General features: G+C 39.6%; 1 protein-coding gene across 5 annotated transcripts; it reads right to left on the bottom strand.

Moving 5' to 3' along the window:
- Nucleotides 1-53: 53 nt before the first annotated feature.
- CFAP418 (cilia and flagella associated protein 418) lies at nt 54-23,225 on the bottom strand. 5 transcript variants are annotated; one of them, XM_070392190.1, is made up of 7 exons: nt 23,019-23,222; nt 20,705-20,792; nt 17,626-17,690; nt 17,014-17,079; nt 10,810-10,905; nt 6,721-6,856; nt 58-593 (listed from the first exon to the last, which is right to left on the bottom strand). In XM_070392190.1, the coding sequence occupies exons 1-7, from the start codon at nt 23,210-23,212 to the stop codon at nt 384-386; spliced, it is 855 nt and encodes a 284-aa protein (XP_070248291.1). In that variant the 5' UTR covers nt 23,213-23,222; the 3' UTR covers nt 58-383. The 5 variants fall into 5 exon arrangements, 4 of the variants coding, with proteins under 4 accessions (XP_070248288.1, XP_070248291.1, XP_070248289.1 ...); XM_070392188.1 differs by having other exon boundaries at nt 475-593; nt 6,714-6,856; nt 23,019-23,225; XR_011468225.1 differs by having other exon boundaries at nt 515-593; nt 6,638-6,856; nt 23,019-23,225.
- Nucleotides 23,226-23,273: the final 48 nt, after the last annotated feature.

The raw sequence follows: 23,273 nt of genomic DNA, 5'->3' as shown, positions 1-23,273 counted from the left end.
GCAGGAGAAATTACACTGTTTGGCTGGGGTAGGTTTGGGGAGGGAGGGTAGTCTGGATAGTGTACAACAGTTCTCAATCCTTTTGGTCTCAGGCCCCTTTTTCACTCTTAGAAATTATTATGAACCCCAACTAGCTTGTGTTTTTTGGTAGTTTTATCTATTGACTAGAGGCCCGGTGCACAAATTTGTGTACGGGTGGGTCTAGCCGGCCCGCCCCAATTGGGGTGGGCTGATCAGGGGCAGGGCCAGCCCAGGGGAGGGGCCGTGGGTGGTTGGCTGGCCGGCCCCGTCCGCTGGTCAAACTCCCGGTCGAGGGGACAGTTTGCATATTAGCCTTTTATTGCATAGGATATTTATTATATTAGAAATTAAAACCAAGAACATTAAATACTATTAATTAAAAAAAATAAACCCACGATGTGTTGTTGAGTTTTTGTGAAAATATCTGTATTTCCCAAAACAAATGTAGTGAGAAGAGTGACATTTGTTTCACATTTCTGCCAACCTCCTGAATCTCTGGCTTGATAGAAGATGGCTGGACTCGCACATCTGCTGCTGCACTCACTCTCTTGAGACATTGTTTTGGTCGAAGCCTAAGAAGAAAATTGGGCCTCACGTGACTGTTCTGCATGACGACATCAAAACTTTCTACGTGCAATGAGGAAACTGAAATCATATCAATGAACTTTTAGTATTTGCTACATTAAAAGCCATTGGTCTATCTTGCACTTTAAATGCACAGTTTTGTAATATCATGCATTGGTGGCTTGGTAATATTGGTTTGCTGAATTATACAGATCTTCCAAATATTGCCATGTTTCATGATATAGTAGCAAAGATTTTATTTGTTCATATCACCACTAGTCGTATCAGAAAAGTCTTTAAGTATGAGGAAGATGTCATGGTCACTGGTGAATACAAATTTCCCAAAATTCAAATTTTTGCTTGAGGACTTGAATTTTATCATTGCCAACAAATACTGGAGGTGACTCACTCAGTTCATTTTTGAGAAAATGTATGGCAAATATTCAATATTCTGAATAACCACAGTTTATCTGTCAGTTTTCTTTCAAGCAAAAATGGATTCCATGAGGAGTTGTTCAGCACACAACTCAATTGCACAAGTTCTTTTTGTGTGCTCCCCATAGTCATACAGAATATTAAAAAGATATGTTCTTGAAGGCTGAGATTGATAAAATTAATAGTTTTTACTACCTTTATCAAGGACATTTTTAAGTGAAATTGGCTTTTTCTCCTGCAAGTGCATAGTGCCACTGCTTTGGATCATGTTACGTAAGGTGCCTGCCAGCAGCTTTAATATCTTAACGTTACTAAAATAGGTTTGACCGTATGCCGCCCCCCCTTCCCCCCTCCCAGGCTCCTGGGGACTCCATTGGTGAGAACCATTGGTGTACAAGATATAGGCTTTGAAAAATGAGTCAAACTTAGACAGGATAAGATAAGGAAGAGTAGAAATATCAAGACAGTAAAACATGAGGTATATCTAAGGGACTGTGGGTAGGATATAGATTTGGTTGAAAGAGAGAAGCAGAGGCAGATAACGCTGAAAAGATACTGTGAAAGGCCCGGCATGCCTTCATGATGAACAATTAGGTTTAAACCAGACAGGAAGAGACTAGGGTGAGTGGACTTTTGGTTTGTTTTTGAAAGTTGTAGCTTCAACTTACATAAAGTTAAAGCTGGCCATATTTACATTTACTAGTTATAAAATAAAAACAATAGCATAGCTGCTTTTCTTATAAGGAATATTTAGGGGATGAAAAAATAAACATCTTGTCATAATAATTAAGCTACAAAAGAGTTGTCACCATTTCGTTTAGGCAAATGAAACCAAAAAGTTAAGTAACTTCCCAAGGGATGTGACTTTCAACTCTGATTCTGTAACACTTCATATTGTCACCCATTATCTCAAGGCATTTGGGGAAAGTCTGAAAATAAATTTATCAGCCACATGTATATCTATATATCCCATGCAATCGTTGAAAAGAGGGCACAAAATGGTGTCATTTACACAAACAAATATGTTAACTCTAAAGAGACTGTATAGTTTGAATATTTTCTTCCCTTCAAGAACTATTTTATTTTTTTTGTAATCCTCATTTGAGGATATTTTTTCCCATTGACTTTTAGAGAGACTGAAAAGGAGGGATGGAGGGGGAGAGGGAGGGAGGGAGAGAGAAACATCAATGTGAGAGAGATACATCTAGGGCAGTGGTCGGCAAACTCATTAGTCAACAGAGCCAAATATCAACAGTACAACGATTGAAATTTCTTTTGAGAGCCAAATTTTTTAAACTTAAACTAAAACTGTTATTAACTTAATTAGCGTACTCCTAAGGCTTTGGAAGAGCCACACTCAAGGGGCCAAAGAGCCGCATGTGGCTCGTGAGCCGAAGTTTGCCGACTACGGACCTAGGGGATTGAACCTGCAACCCAGATACATGCCCTTGACTGGGAATTGAACCTGCAATCCTTTGGTGAGCAGGCGGGCCGGTGCTCTAATGTCTGGGCACACTAGCTCAAGAACGATTCTAAATAATAATAGGTTAAGCTGATTAATAGGGGTAGTATGTTAGCTGATAGAGGTTTTGTTAAAACATAACAACTGAGGAAAATCAACATTTGAAAGTGACTGCTAAGTTTCATCAGAGTACTGATTGGATACAAAGACCTTTTAGTTCTTATCTTTAAATATCAGATCAGTAAATGAAGGAGGAAAAGCAATTCAAAATCATAGTCTGATGACATCTTCTTTCACTCAAGAAAAGAAGGATGTTACACCACCATCTCAACACGGCTTGCTCTTCCAGAACTTGGACCTGGCTCCTTTAAATACCCACATTTTGTTATACATGCTTGCGCACACACCAACACACACACTCTCTCTCTCTTATGGTATGCTTCTCCTCCCCAATACATTAAAAAAAATTATCAAAATTATTATTTCAAATTAATCCCAATATGATGTTTTACTACACAATAAAAATGTTACTAAATACAGAATAAAGCTATTTATTATTTATTCATTTTTTGGTAGGATAGGGACCAGAGAGTATAATATAGTTCAAATAAAGTAGCCACCTGGCTTGACAAAAAATAAGTACTTGCTAAAGGTAGAAAATTATTATAAACATTGAAAACAAATGGGCAAACCATCTCATAAATTTTACAGATTTTGCATTTTAAAATTATAGTTCACCAGAAACTATGCTTTTTGTTTACATTGATACTAAAGTAATTGCAGTTTGGCTTGAATTATAACTGGTAATAATTTATCCCTTTGTATATAAAATAACATTTTTTCTGTATCTTAGATTAAAATGTATAATATTAAAAAGCTTTTAAAGTAAATTGCAAACTAAACATAAAGTCATATATATGTTTCTGACAATGGGGAATTATTTACAATTACTGTTATAAAATGCCAGATAGCCCAGCCAGAGTGGCCCAGTTGATCATCCTGTGCACCAAAAGGTTGCCGGTTCAATTCCTGGTCAGGGCACAAACCTGCATTGTGGGTTGGATCCTCAGTTGGGGCACATATGGAAGGCAACAGATCAATGTTTCTCTCTCACATCAATGTTTCTCCTTCTCTAAGCATGTCCTCGAGTGAGGAATAAATAAATAAGTAAAATGCCAAACATGGGTAATATATCCAAGTTATAGGATAGTTATGATGAAATAAAAGTATATTTTTAAATTAATAATTTAGTAAATTTGTTCATTTGCATACAAAGCTAACATCACCATTATGACTAACTAGAGGCCCGGTGCACAAAAATTTGTGCACTGGGTGGGGTGGGGGGGGGTCCCTCAGTCTGGCCTGTGCCCTCTCACAGTCTGGGACACCTCGGGGGATGACCACCTTCTGGCTTAGGCATGCTCCCTGGGGGACTGGGCCTAAGCTGGCAATCAGACATCCCTCTGGAAGCCCGGGAGCCCTTAGGGGATGTTCACTTGCCAGCGGGGAGCAGGCCTGGGCTGCAGTCAGACATCCTTAGCACTGCTGAGGAGGCAGGAGAGGCTCCCAACACCACCGCTGTGCTGGCAGCTGTCAGCCTGGCTTGTGGCTGAGCAGAGCTCCCCCTGTAGGAGTGCAGTGACCACCAGGGGGCAGCTCCTGCATTGAGCGTCTGGCCCCTGGTGGTCAGTGTGTGTCACAGTGACCAGTCATTCCCAGTCGTTCTGCTGTTAGGGTCAGTTTGCATATTACCCTTTTATTATATAGTATAGAGGCCTGGTGCACGGGTGGGGGCCGGCTGGTTTGCCCTGAAGGGTGTCCCGGATCAGGGTGGGGGTCCCGTTGGGGTGCCTGGCCAGCCTGGGTGAGGGGCTGATGGCTGTTTGCAGGCTGGTCAAACCCCCACCTCCCTCCCCCAGTGGGGACCCTCCATGGAGGTTTGGCCAGCCTGGGTGAGGAGCTGATGGCTGTTTTCAGGCTGGCCACACCCCCTTTAGGGTGGGGGGTCCCCACTGGGGTGCCTGGCCAGTCTGGGTGAGGGGCTGAGGGCCATTTTCAGGCTCGCCAAGCCTCCTTGGCGATGGAAGCTCCCAGCCTCTCCTTTCTTTGTTTTCTTTCTTTTTTTTTCTGGGATTTATTTACCTTCTATAATTGAAACTTTGTAGCCTGGAGTGGAGCTCAGAGCCGGCCAGGACGGGCCTCCTGCTCGCTCCAGCTCCGTGGCCACGGCCCGCTGAAAACAGGTATCTGGGGTTTATTTACCTTCTATAGTTGAAATTTTGTTGCTTTGAGTAGAGCTCAGAGCCGGCCGGGAAGCTTGGCTTCCTCCATCATTGGGGCAACCAAGCCTCCTGCTTGCTCCAGCTCAGTGGCTGCCGGCCGCCATCTTGGTTGGGTTAATTTGCATATAGTCACTCTGATTGGTTGGTGGGCGTGGCTTAAGGCATAGCAAAGGTACAGTCAGTTTGCATGTGTATCTTTTATTAGTGTAGATGTGCTCAATTCCATGGGGTTCTGAATGTGTGAATCTTATTGCTGTGCTGTTTTTTTTTGAAATAGGTGACTTCAATCCAAATCCCTCTGTTTCTGGATACATTACAGTGATATAAGGTTTTAGAGAGTAAAACATTTTTATTAAAAGATCTATAAACATATTCATAATACAAAAATGTGAGTTTCTGCCAACAGGAGATTTGATTGGTTGCAATACTAGACTTACTGAGTTTTACACATGTGTAAATGTGTCATGGCTAGGAGAAGGCTTTTAATGACCAGAAGGCTTTTCTTTTTTGCTGAAGTAGGGTGGCTGGATTAAGCACAAGACTAAGAAGATCATAACTTTGTTTCAATTACTCTTGTTTAGCATGCCTTGTGTCAACAATTGAACTATATATTAGACACATGCAGTAAAGAGGTTTTGGCAGATTAGAGAGCTCTTGGCTGGGAGCTGGTAATTTTGAGGTAACTGATTTCCTAGATGTGCTGCTATTGTAGGTCCTCCAAGTCTCAGTAATGTCATAGGCTATGCTCTATCTCCCTTTTCATACTCATCTAATAAATAGTAGATGAGTATGATCCCACCAGAAAAATCAACAGGCTGCCTGAGAAAATATCTTACTTGCTTTGCGTTTTACTTGATTATAGTTTTAGGAATGAAAAGCTAGAAAGTAATGAAAAAACCAACAATGACCTGTCCATATTTGGATCTTTCCTTGGGATTTTAGGTGCATCAAAATTTTAAAAAACATATAAATGGGTATTTGCGAAAATAAAAAGCCAAGTAACTTAATATATATACAAACAAAAGGAGGAGAAAGAAGCTAAAACCTAAAAAGCATACTTATCATTATTGTACATAATATCACTTTGAGTTGGTGAGGTAAGATCAGCTGTAGGTAGTGTATTCATTTACAATATATCTATACTCCTGGAAACCCTCCCATTAGTCACTGCTGACAAGGTTTCTGCCACATCTCAACTCTGATCCTTTGCAGCAACAGCTCTGACTGGACGAGGGGATGCATATACTCCTCAGTGACTCTCCGCACTGGCCGGCTTTACCCCATTTAACTGCGGTGAATGAGGAATATTTACGCTAAGTGTATTAGCGTCAGTAATGCTGCAGTTGCTAATAAATGGCTATAGGTTGGTATAAAACTGCTTAATTAAACTTGCGTTAAGTATAAGAGAGGCTGGCAAAGAATTTGAGTAACTTACTTTGCTTACAAAATGAATGTCTAGTATATCATAAAGGAGTAATTCCAAAACGTTAAAAAAAGCACATTATCTTCTGAAGTCTATTTGTCTTCGAAAATTTGTATAGTCATTAAATGAAATTTATTGTCTTTTCCCAAAGGGCATGCTACTGCTATGTACCTTTACTTAAATATTATGATGATTAATAGAGACTGCTCTCATGGATGTATTTGTTTGAATGTGAAAAGGCTGTATTATTTATTTATTTAATCCTCACCGGAGGATATATATTTTTTAATTGGTTTTTAGAGAGAGAGAGAGAGAGGAAGGTGGGCGGGGAGAGAGAGAGAAAGGAGACAGCAATTGAGAGTAGAAACACTGATTGGATGCCTCCCGTATGCACCCGGATCGAACCCAACCCACAACCTAAGTGCCCTGCCTGGGAATCAAATCCGCAACCTTTTGGGTTATGGGATGATGCTCCAATCAACTGAGCCACCCGGCCAGGGCAAAAGTCTGCATTCTTAGTGTTTACCACAAACCCAACGCAGCTGATGGTCCGTCTGCAGGTCAGTCAGCTCTACAATAGTTCTCCAGCTACACTGGCAGGCATACGCCCGTGCTCCTTTCTTCTTTACCAACTTTGTTTTTAATTTGTGGAATTCTGGCATGTTGTTCCTATTAGTAAAACATGAATGTTTTAGAACAGTGGCTTTTCCAGTGCGTAATGACTTAAAACAAATTCTAGTTGCCTTATTTTCCCATCGTTATTAACATCTGAACACTCAACAAACCTTGGTTCCCTTCACACAAATAATAGCGGATATGCTTCTGTGTTCTTTCTGATGGCATTTCCCCAGTAACTAGCACTTTTCCATGACATTTCTCTAGGCCTGTTTATTAAGGCTATTTAGAACATAATGACCTAAAAAAAGCTGAAAAATTATGATTTGCTTTATCAGAGATGACATGATATGATAATACGGTGCATCGCTTCTCTGACTCTTGGCTCAGATCAAGTGAGAACAGAGTGAAAACGGTGGGGGTTCATCTCCTACCTCAGATACTTACTACACCAAATGCTAAAGTCTATTTGTCTTCTGAAGTCTATTTGTCTTCGAAAATCTGTATAGTCATTAAATGAAATTTATTGTCTTTTCCCAAAGGGCATGCTACTGCTACGTACCTTTACTTAAATATTATGATGATTAATAGAGACTGCTCTCATGGATATATTTGTCTGAATGTGAAAAGGCTGTATTATTTGTTTATTTAATCCTCACCCGAGGATATATTTTTTAATTGGTTTTTAGAGAGAGAGAGAGAGGAAGGTGGGCGGGGAGAGAGAAAGGCCGGCAATATGGCAAATGGAGGGGATATAAGAGGCATAAAAATTATGCGCTTCTGATGGGTTAAGTACAGAAATTTTTCATTACTAGAGAAAAAGTGCCTGTTAATTCTATGTGTTGAACTGACATATCTTTCGTTTTTTAATGATATGTTATTTACTTATAGTGTCAGCAATAAAATAATACTTAACCTACATTAAGTGACAATGTTAAAATAATTAAATCAATTGGCAGGACCATCATGAAAATGATAACCATCTGATTGATGTAATTATAAAAAAAGACTAGAGAAGTTAATTTATGTTTAATTAATTGAAAGTCAATTATGATTTTCAAGTTAATCCACGTACTGAATTTATCTAACTATTCCATGGCAGAAGAAAAATATAAACATTCAAAATAGAATGATAAATGCAAAGTAAAATGACGAAACACAACACAAATATTAAAAAAAAGAGATATAGTCCCGTCTTTTCTTTTTAGGTCACTGCAGAAGGCAGCGGGCAAAGTGCCCTCTGGTGGCCAGTGGACACCACATTCAGTCCTGTGCTGTGCAAAATCCAGGCACAATTTTGAAGGTTAGAAACTCACAAAATCGGAGAGATTTTCCAGGTCAACTGTCTGATTCAAGAAACTGAGACTTTGACCAGCTAAGTCTTAGCTAAGGTTATAGTGAGCCAGGGGAAGAAATGAATCATCTAAGTTTTGTCAGAAAGAAAAAGAAAATCCACAAAACCATGTGTTTAATGAATACAACAAAGTTAAATGAAGAAAAATGTTTTTTTATTCAATCTGCAATATATTTTGACAAATTTAACATCTGATACCTGATTGAATTTTTTAAAAAATGTGTTTTAAAGTTGATTTTTAGAGAGAGAGGAAAAGAGAGGGAGTGAGGGAGGGAGACAGAGAGGGAAACATTGATGTGAGAGAGAGACATCAATTGGTTGCCTACTGTACCAACCTGATCGGGGATCGAACCTGCAACCTGAGTATGTTCCCCGACCAAAAATCGAACAGAGGCCTTTTGGTGCACAGGACGATGCTCCAATCAACTGAGCCCCACAGGCCAGGAAGTGACCGAATCCTTAATTAGGGGTCTTAGGAGTGCCAGAGCTCTGACTCCTGTGACAAAGGTAGAGGTTAGCAGTCTGGGGGCTGCTGCTGACCTGGAATCTGATGCTGAGACAAATGTTGTCAGAGAAAACAGAATCCAAAAGAGCCAACAAAAAGCCCCGCTGGATGTGGCCTTTCCCAGACACCCCGTGCTCGCTTTCCTGGCTTGAGCTGGGATGTTCCCGGGAGGGTTCTGAGCTCTCTCCAGACGATCTTCCGCTTTCATGCCCCAAACCTCACACTCCCTCACCCCTGCATCTGACAATGATTGGCAGTGCCTGTGCCTGACCCTGTGTAAAAATAAAACTTCCCTTTCTCATGAACAAAACAAACAAAACAAACAAACAAACAAGCAAGCAAAGCCAGGCTGCCACAGATCTAGAGTTCTTAACTGAGACACTGCAAGTTCCTCAAATACCAACTAATCACCAAAAAGCTCACTTAATGCCTGTGCTCCGTTTTGGTATGACATGCATTCTATTCTGTAAAAATTACTGTGCATCTTGGTGCCATGTGGGAAGTATCAGTCACTCTTTAGATGAACCAGAAGTAGTATCTAGCAGAGGAGTTAGAAGAGTCAGAAAAGGCAAATCAGACCTGAAATGAAAAGTTAACTTTTCCAATAATGGGATTACAGGTAGGCTAACCTGCCCTGGGATTTTGGGAGGTCACTAGGCTTTATTTGGATTGAGGACTGTGAAACCTCTTAAATTATACTTTTTCTGGATATTTGTACATTTCAACTTACTTTTGTGTATATGTGGAGAAGATTCAAAATTTTCTAAGATTTTTAAAGCAGTTCTTGATGTGAAAAAAATTTGAAAACTATTACATTAGAGGAGACTCCTAGGGATTTACATGAGAATAGATGTGGGAAGAGGCCTGGAAAACTCCCCCTTTTCTTTCTGCTACTGGAGAGTGCTACAAGGTATTATGATTACTTGTATCTGAATAGACAGTCTTCGTCTAGGCACAGGTCAGGGAAGACACTAATGAATGATATGTGTGCTATTAATTTTTAAAAATATATTTTATTGATTTTTTTTACAGAGAGGAAGGGAGAGGGATAGAGAGCTAGAAATATCGATGCGAGAGAAACATCGAACCAGCTGCCTCCTGCAAATGCCCTACTGGGGATGTGCCCACAAACAAGGTACATGCCCTTGACCTGAATCGAACCTGGGACCCTTGAGTCCACAGGCTGATACTCTATCCACTGAGCCAAACTGGTTAGGGCTGCGCTATTAATTTTTAACTCTAAATTTTTATTTAAAGTGAATGCATAGTTTATTTTTATCACTTATAACATCTTAAAAACATTAGGTAGTCAGTAGTGTATAAAAATGTATAAATTGCAAAAGTATGAGGAAGCCTATCCTGACCGAAAGGAGGGAGGCAGACATGTATCAACCTAACATTTAGATAAAATGGGAAGGTGTCCCAGGAGGTGGAGAGCTTGCACAAAGTAATGGGGAATGGAGTATTGAGGAATTTGATGTAGCTAAAATCTTGTGAAGGAGGAAAGTGTACGGTGGAAAGACAAAGCTGGGTGATGGATAGGGGCTAGATCCTGGAGGCCTTGGGTGCCATACTAAGGAATTTGGACATGATTCTGTAAGCACAAGGGTTCTGGGTAGGAGAATGGCACACTCTTAGTTATGCTTTAATTCTCAGCAAGGAAAAGTTGGTCTGAAAGAAGATACTGTAGGCAGAAAAGTAAGTGAGAAGGCTATATCTATATTCTTTTAAAATATATATATTTTTATTGATTTCAGAGAGGAAGGGAGAGCGTGAGAGAGACAGAAATATCAATGATGAGAGAGAATCATTGATTGGCTGTTTCTTGGGGATCAAACCTGCAACCTGGGCATATTAAATTCCCCTCCTGACCAGGAATCGAACCGTGACCTCCTGGTTCTTAGGTTGACGCTCAACCACTGAGCCACACCAGCTGGGCAAGAAGGCAATATCTAGATTTTTGTCCAGAAGCAACATGTCTTACCTAGGCTGACAGCAGACAGATGGGAAAAAAGGAGATGGATGAGAGGAATGTTGAAGAGGTAGAGGCCACACAATCTGGCCAAGTCCACAAGAGACATTACAGCAAAATAGAAATATAAAGTTATACTTGGTACATTTTCACAGTGAAATTCTTTAGAAGCTTACCTGAAAAACAGATAATCGCATGATTTGTCCCACATATAGTCATCATAACTTACAACCCAGAAATCACACGCTGTACAACGCAGATGGTCACATGATCTGTTCAGAGAAAAAGAACTGTACATTAAAGATTACTGGTATGTTTAAATATAAAAATATGGTGATTTATTCATAGGATATACCATATATTACAAACTACTGAGTAAACAACAAAAAAATAAAGATTAAACTGATTGTAAATTTTTATACTAAAGGACTAATTATATATCTAAAATTCCAGGTTAATTTCTACATATACCTATTTTTAAAAAAATATATTTTATTGATTTTTTACAGAGAGGAAGGGAGAGGGATAGAGAGTTAGAAACATCAATGAGAGAGAAACATCTATCAGCTGCCTCTTGCACACCCCCTACTGGGGATGTGCCCGCAACCAAGGTATATGCCCTTGACTGGAATCGAACCCGGGACCCTTCAGTCCACAGACCGACGCTCCATCCACTGAGCCAAACCCGTCAGGGCTACATATACCTATTTTACTAAGATCTTATACACTGACACATTTATGCACACATATATACTGTACAGTTAGAAAAGAAAGGAAACGGATGTGTAGATCTTTTAGTTCAATGGTTTTCAAATTGTGCCTGAGGGAAGTCTTCACTTAACTTCTTTAAGTTGCTTCCTTTCCTAATAAAATTTTCAAGAATGCATTTATCACAGAATTTGCCACGTTATGTAGAAATGAATGTCTCCCCCTTAAGCTACTTAAGTGCTGGGACAGTATCTTATGTGTTTGTTTCCCCAGTGGTTGGCATTAATGCATTTACCACTCATTAAAAAACAAACCACAGGCAAAAGTAGGCTTACAGTTGTGAGTACACGAAACGGTTTATTTTTATATTATTATTTACTAAGTATTGTATTATTTTTCACATAAACAATTGTAAACCTAATTTGCTCCATCCTGTATTTACTGAAAGCCTACTATGTGCTAGTAAGATTTTGTCTAATGAGAAAAGAAATAAATAGTACTCATCACAATGATAGAAGATAAAAAATGCTTCAAATGAAATAGTAAGAAGAGCAGGAAAAATAAAATTGAGAGTACTGGAGGGAGTGGGTTGCTATTTTAAATACGTAGAGTGGTCTGCAAAGGCCTCTCTGAGAAGGTGTATCTGAGTCACTTAAATGGAAGTGGGGTAAAGAGAAAGGAGGGAAAAAAGCAAAGATGCAGTGAGGAGCAGAATGATGATGCAGGAAAGAGGGCAGAACTGCTAGAATCACGCTTAGTGAATATCTGAGGAATTCAAACGCCAAGCAATTTTTATTTTTATTTTTATTTATTTATTTTTTAAAATATATTTTATTGATTTTTTACAGAGAGGAAGGGAGAGAGATAGAGAGTCAGAAACATCGATGAGAGAGAACCATCGATCAGCTGCCTCCTGCACATCTCCTACTGGGGATGTGCCCGCAACCCAGGTACATGCCCTTGACCGGAATCGAACCTGGGACCTTTCAGTCCGCAGGCCGACGCTCTATCCACTGAGCCAAACCAGTTTCGGCATGCCAAGCAATTTTTAAAGCTCATATACTACTTGTAACTTTAGGAATAAATGATTATATGACAAAATTTATGAGTTGCTGCTGCAAACAATTTGATTTGTATAATAATTGTGGCTTACTTTAAAGAATATTGCTTGAAATATTTAAAAACTAGAATCAATATAGATAGATTTGATCACCTAAAAATTAAAAGGAAATAAGAGTTTTTAAGATACCAAGAACAGGAGCATTTGACATCTTGCTTCCCAGGAAAGTCATCAGTTAGGCTCAAATAAACTCTTATAGAAATTCTTAAAAACAAAAACAAAAAACACCAAAACACACACACAAACAAACCCAAAACAAAAACAAAGTGAAAAATAGTGGAAAGAAAACATTTTCAGCACAAGGTTCAATACTTACTTATACTGTTCAGAGTGTTTACAAATGACAAAGACAAAGCTTAAAAATATATTCAGCCCTAACCGGTTTAGCTCAGTGGATAGAGCGTCAGCTTGTGGACTGAAGGGTCTCAGGTTTGATTCCGGTCAAGGGCATGTACCTTGGTTGCGGGCACATCCCCAGTAGGAGGTGTGCAGGAGGCGGCTGATCGATGTTTCTCTTTCATCAATGTTTCTAACTCTCTATCTCTCTCCCTTCCTCTCTGTAAAAAAAATCAATAAAATATGTTAAAAAAATATATTCAATCTCACTAATACAGGTATTGTAGAATGGTAGTTAAGAGCGTAGACTCTGAATACAAATTGCCTAGGTTCAACTACTGATTCTACTATTTTCTAGCTGTGCAACTACAGTCAAGTAACTCAACTTCTCTCTGTAACTGTTTCCCTATATGTAAAATGGGGATACTAATAATTTTTATACATCTTTTAGAATTACAATGAGGACCTAATGAGTTAATATTGTTAAAGTGCTTCTAACAGTGCCTGTTTGTTTAAAAGGTAAAATATAACAAATAATTAAAATTTAAAGCAACAACAAAATAAATTTTTAACCAATTTAAGTTAGCAAAAATTAGCACCCTTAGATATTTCTGGTGGGTATGTGAACTGCTTTAACCTTTGGGATTATTTTAAAGTTAAAATTATCCCTCACTGTTGCACTAGCAATTCCATTTTGGGGAAGCTATTGCATATAAATTAAAGCACCAATATAAGCATATATTTCAAGAATTTCTACTATTGTATTGTAGAAGTGGCAAAAAACAAGATACCACTTGGATACCTACCTAAAAGGGAAAGAAATGAATAACATACAGTATATTTATACTATGGAATATTAGGCAGCTGATAAAGAGAATTAATTTTTCACTGACCTAGAAAGATGTCGAAAACAAGGTGCACAGTAACATATATAGCATGACCCTATTTTTGTAAAAACAACAAAAAAAAATTCCTAAACAGGTATTTATAAGGTAAGAACATGGAAGACAATGTAAACGGTAATATACTATCAAGCCCACACTGACTGTCTCAGGAATGATGGGAATGGAGGGTGGAAAGGAGATTATTATCCTTCTCTTTATACATTTTTCAAGTTTGTTTTCATTTTTTCTTTTTCTTTTCTTTTTTTTAAAAATATATTTCTTTATTGGTTTCAGAGAGGAAGGGAGAAGGAGAGATAGAAACATCAATGATGAGAGAGAATCATTGATCGGCTGCCTCCTGCACGCCCCCCACTGGGGACCGAGCCCGCAACCCAGGCATGTGCCCTTGGCTGGAATCGAACCTGGGACCCTTCAGTCCGCAGGCCGACGCTCTATCCACTGAGCCAAGCCGGCCAGGGCTTCATTTTTTCAATAAGGATATAATCCTTTTGTAATTAAAAAATAATAAAGTAAAACCCAAATATTTTTCACTTATTTTCCTTAAAATTCAAATATAGTAACTTCAAAATTGCAATTTTTTGGGGGGCTTAAAGATTCCTTTGAGAATAAATGCTTTCTATGTCTAAAATTATGTTTAATCATAACAGTAACTAAACATTTAAAATCTACACAAGTTTCATAAGTCCATATTTTCTTTTAAACTGTGAGCAATTTATGAAGTTGTACTTGTACATATGGAAATTCAACACAATTATATTTGTATACATTTGAACTTGGATTTTGAATGTACAAAGTCAGGAAATGCAAAATGATGGTTCCCAAAGCTGCCATAACTTGCTTTCTTATGCATATGTAGTTTATTACATGATTGCACAGAGTGTTAACTTTAATGCTTTAATACATATGTGCAATTTGGCTGAATTATTGCTGTTGTGGGAACTATAATTTTGAATTTCCTGACGTTTTGTATGTGTAAAATCTCAACCATAATGTTACATACAGCTTTTTAATTTAATTTAAAATTTAGTAGTTTATTCAAATCTATTCACACTACCACAGTTTCCTACAAACACTGTCCTTTGAGAAAAATAAAACTCACTTGCAGCTAAGAAATCATTCTGCTGCTACGATTCACTTTGTTAGATCATAATTAGTACCAGTCTATGCAATAATCCAGCCTTGCAAGTAGTTTAAAAAATAATTAGGAGTAAAATTCGATTTGGCTTGAAAATAACGCCTTAGTCTTATCTATACCTTATTAATGCCACCACGCTTCCTGCTACTACTAAAAACTCTAAAATCATTGAGTATTACTCCTAAACCAGAACTCTACCCAGAAATCAAACAAATAAAACACATAAAAAACAGGCAGAATAGACTCAATTTCACTTATGCCCTGGACGTGTAAATCAGTGCTTATATTCAGGGCTTAAAAAGATTTATCTTCCATAACTACGTATAGCTAGAGCATACCGAAAATAAAGTAATGGCCCGACCGGCATGGCTCAGTGGTGGAGCGTCAACTTATGAACCAGGAGGTCACGGTTCGATTCCCAGTCAGGGCACATGCCGGGGCTGCAGGCTGGATCCCCAGTGTGTGTGTGTGTGTGTGTGTGTGTAGGAGGCAGCCAATCAATGATTCTCTTTCATCACTGATGTTTCTATCTCTTTCTCCCTCTCCCTTCCTCTCTGAAATCAATAAAAATATATTAAAAAAATAATGTAAGGATTCCAATGAAAGATAAATTGTCACTTTTCTTTTTCTAAAATGTGGAGGCAATTGAATATGAAGGTGTCATCAACAGTTTTGTCCCTTTGTCCAGCCAATCAATAGAATGTTTATTATTTTGAAGATGTTTATAGTGGGGATTTTCCAAATACAGCCCAATATAGTCTTCTGCCCAGACCCTGTGGTTTTTAGTAAAATCCTGTCAGATCTACACAGTAGACTAGGGACTCTTGACAGCTGGACAGATGGAGAAGAACAGCAGCTGCAGTAGCAACATCAGCCACGGTTCTCCCCTCTTAGATACATTACCTGGCCTTCTACAGACTGGTTTACTAGAAAGCAATGGAGCAGGACTCAATTACACATTTGAGTCCTTGCTTTGTAATACTTTATGTGACCTTGGGCAAGGCACATTACTTGGGAGTCATTCCTAACAATGTTCTCTCTCAGCCATTAAATTCACTGAATTTTGTCAATTCTAGATTCTAAACAGCTCAAATGTGACACCTTTCCCCTACAGCCACTGCCACCACTCAGCTCACAGCTACCATCATCATCTCTTTCCTGGACCACTGTAAGATACTGCCTGCTGACTGGCCCTCTCCTGTCTTGCCTCTCAACTTCCCATCCATTTTCTATTCAGCAGCTAAAATAACTTCCTTTAGAAACACAAATATGATTATGTGACTCCATCTGCTAAAAAACAACCAACCACCCACCCACCAGTAGCTTTTACTGCATCTATGACCAACTTTTCCTAAAATCTTCAGAAGATTACAGGGCCGTCAACAAATCCAATGTCCCTCGACTACCTCTCTGGCCCCATCAGGAGCCATTCTCCCCCCACTCCCTGCGCTGCAGCTCCCCAGCTGCTCTCTGCTACTCCCACACTCTTCCCAGCTCAGGGAGCATCTAACCTGGCATACACTCTGGCCCCAACGGTCCCCTCTCTTCGCTTCACTTCTACTCATTTTTCATATCATAGGCTGAGTCGATGTTACTTGCTTAGGGAAGAATTTTCTAATCCTTCATAGTAACTGGGGTGCCAATGATCTATGCTTATAGTATTCTGTACTTTCCCTTCACATTACACATCATGTGAAAATTAAATACCCATTTTTGGAGTTATTTGTGTAGAGTCCCTCTCCTCATCTAGACAATGCTCACGGCGTGTGGCTTCTCACGTGGCAGTTTGGCCAAGTCAGTGTGGGGAGAACGGCATGAAGCTTCGGGGCTGCGATGCTTCGCTCGTCTTACCAACTGGCTCCCTCTACCCAGAAGGAAAATGATGGGGCAGACGCTCACTCTCCCAGTCCTGTGGGAGCCAGGCGGGGACCGCGTGGTCCAGGCCCTGCGCGTGGGCCCAGAGAAAGGCGTCACCACCATGAGCAGCAGAAACCCACCATCACAGCTTTCAATGGCGATCACCCAGAAATAACTAAGATCTCAGTAAAGCGCTCTTGGACTGACTAAGAAAATGTACTTCTGATTAGGAAACAGATCGATGCCAAGATAACTGTGTTTTAAAAACAGGGTTTCAAATTGGAAAACCTAGTAAGAAAGTGTATTTCTGACATCCCACCTCTGTGAAGTAGTTGTTCCAATTCCACACGGAGCAGTGCTTCCACCGAGGTACACGGGGTTGCAACTAGATATGTTCAACAAGCGGGAGAAAAAGAAAATTACAAGAAAGAAATATGAGACGTTAGTTTGGCTTTGTTAACGCTACAGTCTTATAATCAAATTGTATATTTTCCTGAGCAAGCCAACCATTTTAAAGAAGAGGTATTTATTCTGGGATCACTGCTTTATTGGGTATAACCTGTATAGTCAGGAACACTCAAAGAGTTAAAATGAGTCACAGAGAAATGTGTTTGCCAAATAATGTGAGGGACAAAGTAAATACCGAAGAATATAACAGAACATTAATTTTGAGAAAGTGTTCACACTTTTTTTTTTTTCACATGGCAGAAAATTATTTACAATAGCAATAATCTCTCATTCAAGTTCCTTTCCACTAAGGGGTCACAGACCATAGGAACACAGAAGATATTGCTATTGGTCTTTCTCCTGAAAGCCAACCAGTGCTTTGTTGTTCAATGTCACTGTTGTTTAAGGTAATAAAATCGACTAGACTATGCTCATAGTGTTTGCTCACTAGTGTGTATAACTTACCAAAGCAATCTCAACTTACCTTTTACCGCGGCCTTGAATGGGAGCACTGACAGATGTGTTACCTGAAGATTTAGGTTTTAATTTCTGTTAAGAAAACAAAACAATAAAAGGCCAAGAGTAACTTAGATAATTGTAACATGAAAACTAATATTCTTTATTTTATAACAAGAATATTTTTTAAATGACTTAAAATAAAAAATTTGTATCATTTTAAAGTTTCCGAAGTAAAAACAATGATCAAAACCTTTTTCTTAAAGGCAAAAGGGAAGTCGACCTCCCTGTGGAATTTGCAAATTACTCTGCTTTTAGTCTAGGAAATTGATATACTGCCATTATTAGCATGCTAAGATTTAGAGTCACTTTATAATTCTTCAATTAATACTAAAGTTCAATGATTTAATATGAAGGACCTTCTATTTAAAACCTCATCCTGGAAAAATTCAATTGAGGGAAAAAAAACCCCTCAAACTCATTTTTAAAGGCTGTGAATAGTACTCACCTGAACTAAAAATAAACTAACGAAACTCCTGGGTAACTTCAGGAATATTAATTTTGATCAAGTGGAAAGGTATCAACCAATAGGCATTTGAGGAGAATGTGGACCTACCTAGTCACAACCATACAGTAGTTCCTATATGGTGACATAACATCGTCATCATTAGCAGGCATTTATTAAGTGTTAACTGGTGTATAGTACCAAACAACATAAACCCACATACGAAGCCCACCGCCAAGAAGAGGAAGTGAAATGGAGAAAAGGCAATTTAAACTATGTAGCAACATGGCTTCATTTGACCTAGTAGGTGAGGAAGTTTAATGGAGGCAAAAATATTTTATTTTACTACTTCTTTTAACTCTTCTATTTGATGTTTTAAACAGAACTGGAAAAATTGGGGGCGCACGTCTCAAAAATAATAATGTGCATGAGTCTCCTTCTGCTTTTCCAAAGGTTTCATGTACCATCCAGGCTCCTGCTTATGACCTGTCATGTTTACTGTTGTTTCTGGGCTCTTCTGTGTGGGCCTGAGAGCAGTTCAGAAACAGCAGAACGGGCAAGCAGCAGGGGAAGGCGCAGTACTCCCAGGAGCTTGATCTGGCCTCTGAGGATGAGGTGGGCATGGATGGGCCGTTCAGACGCTTCTTTTCCTTATCCAGTCAATGTTTTACACAGACCTGCTCTCCTTCCGAAGTTTATTTGGGTTTCTTTCTCCCTTGCAGGCTGGAAACCTGGATATAACAACTTAAAAAAGGAGCATGCAGAAGAAGTACATAAACGTTTATTTCCTCATGACTGTAAGAGTTACTTTTATTTCAAATTTGTGTATCTTTTTTTGTTAATCCTCATCCAAGGATAATTTTTCCATTGATTTTTAGAGAGTGGGGGGAGGGAGGGAGGGAGAGAGAGAGAGAGAATCATCGATGTTAGACACACTGATTGGTTGCCTCCTGCATGTGCTCCAACTGGGACCGGGGATCGAACCTGCAACATTTTGGTGCTTGAGGCGATGCTCTAACCACTGAACCACTGGCCAGGGCTCAGATTTGTATATCTTAAAGCCAAGCCGGAGACATATTTCCTTCTGCTTTTGAAATGCCCTGAACTGAATAAATAGTGTCTCACATACAGATATGCACTCTGTAAGTACTTAATCATTAATTGCTCAGGTGATCAATGAATCACAACAAGAACATCAAGTAGTTTATTTTTTTCTACTACTGATTAAATCAGCATAGCTATTTGGCATTTACAATGCATTCTTGTTCACAGAGTATTCAACACCATTGCTATTGGGTTGACATGTAAATCAATGAGGCCATCAGCTTAGCTATTACCATGGATTAATTGAAAATGTTAAATTTAGAGAAATAAAGATAAGGTCTATACTAGTCATTTTATTCGTCTGGTTGACAAAAACATAATTGGCCCATGTCCATATCCTTAACACCAGCACTGCCTAGCGGTTTTCAGTCCACTGTCTGGCTTTAGTTTTCCCTACCCTTAAAAAAACTTTGGTATTATATTTATCTTTTTAGATTTATTTTTCTTTGTGGTCTTTGTAACTTAGACTTTCATTTGGTCTCTTTACTTAAAATCTAACAAATATATTTTATAACTACCAAAATGGTAAAAATTAAAGTATATAAATGCTCATACACTACTGGTGAGAAGAATATAACTGATACGGCACTTTGGAAAGCACTTTGGCAATGGGTAAAAAAATTGAAAATGAGCACACCTTATAACCTAGCAATCCCTCTTCAAGTTTATACATCCTAGAGAAACTCCTATATGTGAGTAAAAGAAGAGTGCCAAGGTATCTGAAGAGGCATTTTTTGTAAGAGCATCAATTGGGCATAATTTAAATGTCCATTACCAGGGAAGTGGATAAACTGTGGCAGAATTACTTAACAAGGTATTACTCAGCAATGAAAATGACTTATGGTTAATACCTATGTAATAAAAGTATACAAGTATGGATAGAAAGGTTAGTGGTTACCTCTGGGTAGGAAGGCAATAAGTAGGATTTGGAGTTTTTAAACTATACTTATAATTTTTATTTAAAAAATTAAAGCAAAGCAAATATGGCAAAACATTAATATATGTTCAGTATGAGCAGTATAGAGGTGGCTGTTATATTATTTTATAAGCTTTTCATAGAGTTAATGTAGATACACAAGCATTTACTGGTAAATATTTAAAATATTAACAATGTAGTCATGGGTTATGGGATCACAGCAATGGCATTGCATCTGAGATGCTAAGCACATTCCTATATGAAAGCTGTTTGTTTTCGGACTTTCAGAAAAGTGTTGTTATAGAGTCTATAAATAAATACAGGTAACCAACTTCAACTATGAGTTGACTTTTGTTCTAGCAGCTTTTCTAATTTCGCATTCTTGCTGAAAATGAATAGCAAAAAACACCGTTTCTAATATTTTATTTCTTCTACAACTCTATGTGGAATAATTTATTTAGATGATAGTATTTCTCAGAATGCAAAGAACTATAGATACTTGTGCATTCTGTAAGTTTTCAGACTATTTTAAACATCTTAAAAATGAAAAAAATTATTGCGTATTTATAACACTTGACTTACAAAGGATTTTTTATCAAAGGTGGGATCTTCAAATATTTCATTAATAAGACTGTCAAGATCATCTTCTTTTTTAAATCTTTCTGTTGATCTGAAAAATAAAACAAAACAGCTGAAGCTTAAGAGCACATAAAGTCAGCCAGTAACAGAAGAGTTTTATTTAAATAAAGTCTCTATTATTAGAGTTGATAACAGAAGGATAAATGCGACATTAATTTTTTTCCTGCTATGGACACAACCTAAGTTTGTTGTCAAAAATGTAAGTTGTCAGTTACAAGTTTACATACTTAATATAAGACATTTAAAGCTATACATTATATTCAAGAAAAAGCTGGGCATGTACTTTTAAACATCGACTACTTATTTAAAGAGCAGTTGTTCCTGGTATCCAGATGTCTCATGGTCATTTATTTTATTATTTGCAGAGCTATCATTTAAAGGGACAACTTCAGTATTTTAACTCTTATAAGGAAAAGATACAGGCTACTTCACTATACAACGGACAGGTAGTCTCCTGTTCATAAATTCATAATATAAATCGGTTCCTAACTTTTAAGTATCAATGTCGGCTCAGGAGGATTTTTTAATGTTTGACATTATATATCCAGTAGGGATTGTATTTGGTATTAGGTTGAGGGCCTTTGCTGCTGTTGCATAATTAACCCTTACAACTACATTGTCAAATGAAAAGTCTGAACACATGAAAACTGTACTGGTTTGCTACAGCTTTTATAAATGTATTACTGAAAAATCTGGTGTAGTAAGGTGAGATGGGGTGCTGGAAGCCTTACGGATGGACTGTAGTCCAAAAGGACCTGTGTTTGGAGAGCACCCACCTTAGCGGCCCTGATGTTAAGCGGCCTGAGGCCAGACATCCTACCACTCTGCACCTAGTTCTCCTAAGACAAACAGGCACGGGAAGGCTCTTTGATAAATTCTCCCCATTCCCTACAGGAACGAATAAAAAGAATAAAAGAAATCGCAAGGTGATATTGCTGTGGGACTGGGATGGTAGAGGTGCTGGGAACGAGCACAAAAGGATCTCTGCACGTGTATGATAATGTGCAAATGATGAGTGATGCCTGCATAAGCGTCCAATCAGATGAACGCTAGCCCATTCAAAGTGGTCAATTTTGTTGGCACTACACCTACTTTTTTTAAAAAAACATACTTTATTGATTTTTTACAGAGAGGAAGGGAGAGAGATAGAGAGTTAGAAACATCGATCAGCTGCCTCCTGCACATCTCCTCCTGGGGATGTGCCCGCAACCCAGGTACATGCCCTTGACCGGAATCGAACCTGGGACCTTTCAGTCCGCAGGCCGACGCTCTATCCACTGAGCCAAACCGGTTAAGGCCCACACTTAACTTTTTTAAAAGAATGCTGCTTAGTACTCAACTGCTCTTTAGAACTTGTGTCTGAACTTTAGAATCTTTTCAATGTATTTATCTTCTGAGGGTGAATTTTTGTAAACAAATGTATGTCATTAGAGGCAAGACTGGTAAATTCGCTAACAAAATATTTGTGGGAATCACGCACATGCACAGCAAAACCAAACCACAGATGCAGCCATAGCGGACAAGAGTGCCTTTCTCGGATGGTTCCAAAGCTGAGCAATTCCGCCAGCGTCGCCAGCAGGGTCTAGCGAGAGGCTGCAGAGGCTCACTCGGAAGGACAATCTCATTCAGACACAACATTTGTGTTTTTTTGTTTTTTGTTTTTGGGGTTGAGGGGGACATGAGACGAAGAAGGACGTCCTCCTCGTGTGATTACACAGAAGAAAAAGATCGACAAGTTCCAACGGTCGTTTTTCGGATCAAAACCCAAATGACTTAAAATCTTTCCCCAAATTCTCCGAGCCAAAGGAAAACAAAACTCAGCTGAAGACAACAGAACGGAATGTTTTTTGGGTTTTTTTGCAACCATTGTTGCAAGGGTTACTCTGCTTGGGGAATGGGGTCAGAGGCAACAGGCCGAGATTCTCTCTGCGGGCACCTCCCGGGGGCCACCCAGGGCCCCGAGCGGCCCTCCTCCCTCTCCCCCCGCCTCCATGAGGACCCCGGGCTCGGTCTGGGGGAGGCGCGGGCTGCAGAGGCGGGGCCCGCCCTCCGCGCCGCGCCGGGGGCGGAGTCAGGCCCGGGGAGAGGTGCCCGAAACCCCCCGCACCCGGAGCTGGCGAGTGCGCGGCCCCAGGGGTGGGGACTGGGAACCGTGGCGCGAACCCGGGAGAAGAGCTGGCAGGGAGGCCTCGGGGCTGGGAGCCGGCTTTCCCAGAAGAGCCCACCCCTCTCCTCCCCTCCCCTCCCGCCCGGTAACCTGAGCTTTTCGTTCTCCTCGGCTCGGCTCCGGTCGTGGCCGAGGATGCCGCCGCCGCAGCCTTTGGGTCGCTCTGCCACGCCCAGTCTCAGCGGGTCTGGTCTGCAAAACTTGGACTCGACCTCATCCAAGAGCTCGTCCAGGTCCTTCGCCATCTTGAAAGGCAACGTCTCTACCGGCTCACCTCGGGGCATCAGCCCAGCGGTTTCCAGGGGCAACGCGGGAACGCGCCGCGCGCGCCCTCCCCTGCGCCCC

Source organism: Myotis yumanensis, unplaced genomic scaffold, assembly GCF_028538775.1.
Source record: "Myotis yumanensis isolate MYYU_CA2020_CCGP unplaced genomic scaffold, mMyoYum1.0.hap1 SCAF_15, whole genome shotgun sequence".
Taxonomy (NCBI): Eukaryota; Metazoa; Chordata; class Mammalia; order Chiroptera; family Vespertilionidae; genus Myotis; species Myotis yumanensis.
This window is presented reverse-complemented; position numbering and strand designations above follow the sequence as displayed.

Bases quoted from the DNA above. Each gene is read 5' to 3' on its own strand.
- CFAP418 (XM_070392190.1), bottom strand. From the start codon at position 23,212: ATGCCCCGAGGTGAGCCGGTAGAGACGTTGCCTTTCAAGATGGCGAAG. The intron at 10,906-17,013 runs GTGGGATGTCAG...TTCTCTGAACAG, and splicing joins GGAACAACTACTTCACAGAG to ATCATGTGACCATCTGCGTT. The intron at 594-6,720 runs GTTTGTGGTAAA...TTTTCTTCTTAG, and splicing joins CGGACCATCAGCTGCGTTGG to GCTTCGACCAAAACAATGTC.